Source organism: Euprymna scolopes, chromosome 15 (assembly GCF_053919585.1).
Source record: "Euprymna scolopes isolate OS-2025 chromosome 15, ASM5391958v1, whole genome shotgun sequence".
NCBI classification, from domain to species: domain Eukaryota; kingdom Metazoa; phylum Mollusca; class Cephalopoda; order Sepiida; family Sepiolidae; genus Euprymna; species Euprymna scolopes.
The window spans coordinates 72647392-72656221 of NC_136496.1; the positions used below are offsets into that span (position 1 = coordinate 72647392).

Consider the following 8830-nt stretch of genomic DNA (forward strand, 5'->3'; position numbering starts at 1 on the left):
CATAAGAGTCGATGGAATAGCAGAAACCGTCTTCACAATTTAATGACTTCTTTTCTTCCATACTAGAGACAAAGAGTAAGACCACAGCGAGCAGGAAACCAATTCCATAACAGGCTCTTTGGTCCTGTCTTTGAATAAAACAAACATAGAAACAAGAAAATTAAAAAAAAAAAAAAAAAAAAATTAAAAAAGAAATCTTCCTGCGAAAAATTATTTCGGGTTTTGAATTCTGGGCTTACAAGGAAGACATAATGCAACAGAACACATAATTTTTCGTTTCATAAAATCATAAAATGCTGACGCAAATTGATGACAAATATAGGTACTTGTGCAGAATACAAACCGTCTCCCTATGAGAAGTTTCTAAATAAAAATGTTATTATTTGAGCACTGCCTTCATTCTGTTATTATGTTGTTCGGTAATTAGCGAGATTTTCAGTGAAAATCTCGTGTAGTGAATGAATATTTATTCATTTTGAGACATAAAAGAAGAAACGATATACAAGGACAAGAAAGGTTGAAAAGAAGAGAGGGTTATAATTTAAGTATTAAAAACAAATATTTGAAGAACTTGATTGACGTTGCTAGACAATAAATGAAAAAACGCTGAAGCAAAAAACAGACAAAACAGAATATTGATTCAACGTAACCTAGATTAGACTTGCAAGAAAGAATGATAATTTAAACAAGGAAACCGATAAATATTAAAATGAAGTTTCCATTACAAACTCACATGTATCAAGTCATGGTTCAAGATGAAACTTAATCTTTCTGATCCCTTTAAAATGAGTAACCAATCACGGATCACATAAGACAATCAAGAAACAATATGAAAATAAAACAGTGGCTCAAATGTGTTGATTTTGTAATTTGAACCACTCTGTTCTTCAAACGGAAGACAATGTTGCTGAGGTAGTTGTAAGTTGCATACATTATATTTAATCCGAATCGGCTACAATAGCCAGCGTTCGAGCCTAAACAACTCCTAGAATTTCAAATACCGACTTTCAAGAATTTTCACAAAAGAAATACGAATATCGTTGCAGTTGCATAATATTCACATAGTTTAGTTGGTGCTGTAAATTGGCTGTACTAAATAAGACGATATCAATTATTTCTGGTGTATTTATGAGCACTGCGAAAAAATCAAAGAAAAAGAATGTCGAATTAAAAACAAAAACACGATTCTGTAAACATTATCTGAAAATGAAATGAAAGAAAAGTAAACGAACGCGCTTAAAGTAATTGACATTGTTTTGGAAGAGAACGTGTTCGTAACATGCGATCGTCATCAATCGAGAAGAGAGCGAACAAGAAAAATAATGCCAATGAGTAGAACAGAAAATCGTAAATGTTTACTCATTATTGTGTAATTGTGCCAAATCAATATTTACTCGGAAAATCCACCAATGGAAATTATGAAAATAATGTTTATACTACTATTATTATTATTACTATTATTATTAAGATCGTGATATATTACGGTTGCTTGCTTGTTATCGTACACACTTGATAAAGGGTGGTAGAAGGAATGTATTGACGTCACATTACAATGTATTTCTAACTTTGTGAAATAGAAGAGAAGAAACAAAGATAGAGGGGAAGAGAATCGGCAAAGTGAGAGAGCTAGAAGAGATAGGGAGAGAAGGGGAAGAGAGGGAGATAGAAAGGGGAAGAGATGGAGAATGAATGGGAAGAGATGGAGAATCGGGAAGACAGAGAGAGGGAATTGAAGACAGAGAGAAATGGGGAAGGAGAATGATGGGTGAAGGGGAAGAGAGAGAAAGCGAATGATAGAGGAGGAAAAGAGAGAGGGGAAAGAGATATAGGGGAAAGAGAGACAAGAAAAGAGAACACGAGAGGAGGAGAGGAAGAAAAGGAGAGAAGGAAAGAAAGGATTCTCATATCACAATGTGATATGAGAATCTATTCTCATATCACATTGTGAAATAAATGCGAGAATATGAACGAGAAAAGAGAGTGTATTATAACATCACAATGCACCCTGACTTTGTGGAATCCTTTGACATCAATCCTTGCAACAACATGATTATCAACCAATATCAAGGTGAAGAAAGTATATACTTAATGTTATACATAACAAATACTGACCCAACGGGTCACCGCTGATCTAGTAATCAATTAACAGCGTAGATCGAAAAGCAAAAATTTAGGAAAACAAAGATAAGTGTTTTCTAGGTCTTAACATTCTAAGAAGTCTTGTAGTGACGAGAAACGTGGATGGAAGCAGCTTGGACACCAATCTTTTACGTACACACGATTTTTAAAAAACAATGAGCTTCATTTAGATATTTTATGCAAGTTTACCTAACTTCTTACGTCGACTCTAAAAAATATTTATGAAAATAAAAACAAAGATCTCTTAAAAAAAAAAAAGTGTAATATCGATCGATCGGCGTGTTTGATTTTGAATCCATCAGAAACCCAAATCCCAACATGGCCGACACGAACTCCACCAAGACAGAAAAAATATACAGAATCAAATACAGGTGACGGCTACAACATCTAGAAAGCAAGATCTGTAGGCATCATCTATTCAGCATCCACATACTTACAAATAAACCCCCAAATACCTTTTCTTTGCCACAGAAGGACGATATTGTCAACAATAAAGTCGTGTTGAGTCCCCAAAAAAGACCCTACGTAGGACAATCACACATACCACATAAAAAAAACATCGTGCATAAGGCGGCGTTGGTATCGAATAACAGATAAAAAAAAAAAAAAATGGAGGCTAAAATTTAATAAATAAATTGTTACTTACCATATTAAGCGTGAATGAAACATCCGGGTAGCAATTTAAATCCGTTCATTAGGCTCCAAATGTCGAGATGGTTGGAGTCGTCGAGCATCCATTGCAAAGATCTGATCTGTGCACAAATAAAATGGCGTCATTTCTTCCCGAGGCTTTGACAGGTTTACATCCGGGTAATCCCAACGCTGACCTTTCATCTGCCATGACCTTTGACACACTCAGAAAAAAAGAAAGAAGGAAGGAAAGTAAAAGAAAGCGTGAAAAAAGCTCACTGCTCAGTTTTGTTTCATAGCTCAGCGCATAAGTAAACAGCGAACAAAGATTTGTTTCGAAAAAGCTAACAATAAAAAATATTTGCTTAGTTCACATCTTACAGCCGCATTTACGTATTCGGCAACTTTTATTTTTTAGTCTTTTTAACGCTTTTGTTTGCATAATATATGTATTTTTATTTTATGTTATATTCGTGTAATAAGAGTCGGTTAAAACTTTTTTCTTTGTGTTTTTTTTAATTATTTTTATATTTGCGTGTGCGCTTATGTGTGTGTGTAGTTAAACGTGTACGCTTTTCGTTATAGTCATGTACACGTGAGTGTATTGTTTATACACATGTGTATGTGTGTGTGACTCGTTTTCAATCAGCCAGTTATGCTAATATATTCTGACGTTGTTAACGTTATTCTAGACGAACGCAACGTGACGATGTCCGATGCGACTCAAAAAGAAAGACAGAAAAATAAATAAAAGAAGGAGAGAGAGGGGGGGTAAGGCAACTAAAGGAATAAGCGAATGAATGAGGAGAAAGAAAAATAAATTAGAAAGGGGGAAAATGAAGAGTAGTGGGAGGAGGTTAAAAAGGAAAATAATAATGTGACATGAAAAGTAATGGGAGGAGGAGGGGAGGATTAAAGAAAAAAGAGGAGATAAACAATAGTGGAAGAGAGTGAAAAGGAGAGAACATAAACTCTGAAAAGTAGTGAAAGAAAAAGGAGGAGGAGAGAAAAAAAGAAAGGAATTTAAGAGAGAGAGAGATGAAGAGTAGTAGGGAGAAGAGTGAAAAAAAGGAGAATAAGAATAGTAGTGGGAGAAGGATAGTGAGGAACAAAAGAGAATGAGACAGAGACAGAGATGAACAGTAGTGGTAGGAGGAAAGTGAAACAAGAAAGAAAATTAAGAGAGGGGAGGAATAACAAAAGTAGTGGGAGAAGGACTACCAAAGCGGGAGGTAGAGATAGAAAAGAGGGAGAGGGGAGGAGACGAAGCAGTCGCTGAAAGAAAAATGTAGAGAATGAAACAAATAAAATCTTAATTGATTGAAGGAGTAAAAAAAACAAAAACAAAAAACGAATGAATTAAGTAGACGAATGAAAAAAAAAGAACAACCGACGAAAAGGTGCTAGCTCTGCCTCCTCCTACTTCTAAATAATGCTTGGCTTTAAAAAACGAAAGAGAGAAAGAAGCGGCAATCTAGGTCACATTGGCTGACGACGATTCCATTGCGGCCGCCTTGCTTGCTAATATTAGTGTTAGTATTTTCCGATGGCCGCCTGACGTCACGCTTTTCACATTCGTCTCATCAAAATTCCACCTTTTCTTCCTTTCTTATTTTTGCCCTTTTCTCTTCTGTCTTTCATTTTTTTAAATTTATCTTTTCCACTCTTCGCTCATTCCTACTGATTTTTTTCTTCAACATTATTACTTATTTCTTGTACTTTTTTTTTCTTCTTTCCTTCCTGAATTCGACTCTTGACTATTGCTCGCTTGGTTCCTTGCTTGCTAGCACCTTTCTAGATATTCCCCCGCCTTTCTCACCCCATACCAGCGTTGTTTTATTTCGTACCAACCAGAATTTCCTTCTTTCTTCTTCTTCTTATAATCTTATTTGGAATTCAACCTAATAAAAAAAAAAAAAAATACAACGAAATCTTTATGATATATATACTCGTCATGGAAAGAAGATGTCACATTCCAAAAATCACATATATTGATTTTTAACTTTAAAAAAATTAAATTTTATGAGTAAGAAAAAAAAAAAAAAAAGACTATTTCGTGTCGCCATCTAGAAAAAAAAACAAGGGCAGATAAGTCCACAATAATTCAAACTTGCGAGATCAACCTTGCAATGCTACAGATTTCACGTTAATCGCTTTTAGTCGTTTAAAAATGATTATTTTAATAAAAATAAAATTACTTGATCAATTTATGTGATTTTTGTGAATATGACATTTCCGTTCCGTGATGGGTATATATATATATATATATATATATATATATATATATATTATAAAGATTTTTTTTGTTTTTTGATGTTTTTTTTTTTTTTTTTTTTTTTTTTTTAATTATTAGGTTGAATTCTAAATAAGAACCTATAATAATAACTAAAGCTTCAATAATAAAGAAAACAGGCTTGAAACGGCGATCGAAAAAGAGTACTCAAAGTTTGAGGAAACTTGTCACTTAGATTCCATCTTTTGGCCGTGAGCAAACACTTCTTAAGAAGAAGAACGAACAGAAAGAAAAAATGCCATATTTAAAACTTTAATTTGATGTGTAAAGATTCAGTGCCCTATCGCCTTCAGACTAGGATAAAATTGTAGTTTCTGTCGTCAGTCAATGAAGAAAGAATCCTTCTAAACTGAGGCAATTTTTATTTTTGTCCCAATCTAAAGTGCTCCTTTTGAAGAGCTTGATTTTCTCTACAGGAAAAAAAAAAAAGAAAAAGAACCTTGTGTGGTTCTCGTGAGAAGGCAAGCAAGTTGGAAACTTCATCTGTATATTGGTTTAAGTTTGTTTGTTGTTCTTAAAATGATAGCTTACTCCATATATCCCAACATTAACTATAAGAAACAATCACAAATTCGGCTTCAGGTAGCGTTTAAATAAATACCTTCTTATTGTTGTTTTATTTAACTATTATTACTGCCATTACTACTACCTTACACTGGTAACATTGATGATGTTGATGTCTATAAGTAAAAGAAACGTTGTTGTATTCTGTTTAAAGAAGTCTTTGATTTCCAATAAAAACTGTCGTTATTTCGGCGAAATAATTTCGTAAACAACCTTCTTTTATTTTGCCTGCCTTGGTTAAGCAGGCGATGGCCGCTTCTTTTCTAGAAGGTCATCGTTTAATATGTGCCAGCAATTCTTAAAAAAATCGATGGTAATCTGACTACTACGTTAAGCCTTATGCAAGAACAGTTTCGTTTCTATATAAAAACCTTTCTCCAAAGACATTTTACTAGTGCATTTACTATACAATTTGGACAAAACCAATAATTAGTCTTACTGGCAAGAAAAAAAATGTTACAATCAAATTCAGTGTTAAAAATAAAGAAGTTGTTTACCTATAATTTGAATATATTAGTGTTTTAACCGTCTTGTCAGTAATGACCTTGGTTTGTATGGACACATTTTAAATAGAAAATATGACAGGGAAACTCACTGTAACATGTTAGCTCTGGAATAAAAACTATGACCACCACGACAGGAAATAATATAAAATATGTTAATGGAAAAGTGTATTTCAAAAACAAACACATTTATATATATATATATATATATATATATATATGACGAGAAAGAGATATTACTACTTGGTTCAACTAACTATCGATAGCTATACGCCTTGTCATACTTGCAAGGAAGAGGTATCGAGATGATTTCAGTACGTACGAAGTCAGTTCCGAGTATTGACGGAAAATTCCGAGCCAGTCAAGGAAATAGCCAAAGCTATCTACGATTAGAAATTCGCGAGAAAAAAAAAAAAATTAAGTCAGATGACGACACTAAAGATTTGAAAGGTTAGATTAGGGCCAGGTTAAATTTACCAAAAATAAATAAAATATTCTTTGGAAAAAAGAAAATTTCAGTTAAGAAAAATTTCTTCCATAAACAAATAATAAATAAATAAATAATAGCTTTAGTCATTTCCGAAACCGACTCAGATTGCCCGTCAATACTTGAAACTGACGCTGTAAGTACTGAAATCCACTGGGTGTCTATCCATGAACTAGCTTTGAAATTATTATGTATTTCTTTGTTAATAAACTTGTCGCAGTAGTCTTAGTAAAAAAAAATTTAAATAAAATTAAAAAAAAAAAAAAAAAAAACGAAAGAAAAATGAGGTTTGGAAATTTCGTGACTACGAAAAAACAAACCTTTAAAAATAGGTTATCATTATAAAATAAAACGCAATATTTGTTTATTGGCGTTTTTATTTCCTGGTGACATTATGTTAATCTGCAATTTCTACTTGTCCATTATAAGTTGACTATCATATTTTTTTTTTTTTTTTTTTTTTTTGTATTTCTGAAGACAAGTGCTAACTGTTAACTGTCGCCATTTTTTAAACGACATCGTGTTCCCGAACTGTTCAATGACCTACTTCTTCGTGGACGCCATTTAAACGAACATCACCCAAAACAATATTGCCCACCTATTTTTTTCTTTTTCAATTTTACATAGCAGAAAGATAAGACAGTCCTTACAACTTTCAATCAAAACAAAAATAATATTTACTAAACAAGACAATTATTTTATAGTCTGTTTTTATTTTTGCCAATATGTTTTGTATGATTAAAAAAAGGGAAGATGGCGTCTGTTAGAAATTTAAATTATGAGCGTCGGCTTAATAATATCCAAGATCATTCAGATGTTAAAGGATTCGATTGACGATAGCTTTCAGGCAATAATAAACTTTCTATTCGTATAAAAAGACAGCACATTATCATTCGTTTTTTGTTCCTCTTCCCATTGTGGGATTATTTCGTTTTATTGGGATATATTGAAACGTAAACATTAGCAAGAAACGGGTGTCATGGCGAATCGTTTTTCAACATAATTCTACAACGAGCATTACAGATTCACGTGGGTATGATGAAATGTTGTGTTGTTTGCCTAAGAAAAATAAGATAATCAAGGTATTGAGTAAGAGAAGCATTCTCTCTCTCTCTCTCTCTCTCTCTCTCTCTCTCTCTCTCTGTGTGTTTTGATTTCTGTTTGTTTTAGCGATGAAGATTGAAGCTATGCTCATTGTATTTTATGTTAATTAATGAGGCCATTGGAAGCCATTGCTAACATTGGAAACCAATGGTGCTGTTTCACAGTAATGGCGCGGAAAGTGTCCGATGAGGGGAGGGGGCATAGAAGATTATCGAACCAGAAAGCCAACCACAGTCTTGCAGTAAGAGAGAACTAAAAACCCAATTAGAAACCTGATAGAAACTCCTCATAAAAAAATTGACACTTATTATATTTTTACATTAAAACTTACATTATATATGCATAATTATTCATAATTTTTTACCAGTTTTATTTTTTGGTACTTGTCATGGGTGGGTTTTCAGCGGATTTCAATACTTACGAAAAGTGAGTCTCAAGTATGTTGGCAAAGAATTCCGAGTCTGTCTCAGAAATGGCTGAAACAGTCTACGAATTAAGAACCATCTGTTTTCTTTTCTTTTCTTTTCGGGAAATTGTTTCAACTATTCCATGCTTGTTAAGATATAGTCGACTGATCGATGTTTTTTTTCTTACTATATTGTTTTAAGCAAAACAATATTACGTACTTAATTGCCATGCCGAAAATAGTAATATATCCAAAAATTACGAAAATCAAGTAGAAAGTTATTTGTAGTTAAAAGTAACTTTTACGAAAAATTGGGTAACTTGCATTTTTCTTAGATATTATAAAGTAGACGGTAAGAGTCTAAACGCAAGGGCTATAACTCAGAAAGGAATATTTTAGATTACTTGTGTCATGGCTGCAATATTTGTTATCTACTTTTTTTTTTCACTAAAAGCACAGCGAACAGCAGTTATTCTACTCGATGAATTTTCGTAATTTTTGATATATTACTATTTCCGACATGGCAATTAAGTACGTAATATTGTTTTTGCTTAAAACGATATATTTAAAAAAAAAACAAAAACAAAAAAAAAAACTGTCGACTATATCTTAACACGCACCTTTTATTCATTTATTTTATTTTTTTTAATCTTCATCCTACTCTAACCCCATGGTTATATGCTATCTACCTTTTTGCCTTTTTC

The 8830-nt window shown here is 32.8% G+C and overlaps 1 protein-coding gene across 8 annotated transcripts in view; it reads right to left on the reverse strand.

The window, feature by feature from the left end:
* LOC145293901 (uncharacterized) overlaps positions 1-8253 on the reverse strand; it is a 213439-nt gene extending 205186 nt beyond the window's left edge. For 4 of the 8 annotated variants that reach the window (XM_080140696.1, XM_080140693.1, XM_080140685.1 and 1 more), the window contains exon 1: positions 2786-4551. In XM_080140696.1, coding sequence (XP_079996822.1) covers positions 2786-2788 — 3 coding nt within the window. In that variant the 5' untranslated portion in view covers positions 2789-4551. Of the gene's footprint in view, positions 1-2785; positions 4553-8141 lie in introns of those variants that run through there. The other 4 variants (XM_080140697.1, XM_080140691.1, XM_080140689.1 and 1 more) reach the window with 2 other exon arrangements.
* Positions 8254-8830: the final 577 nt, after the last annotated feature.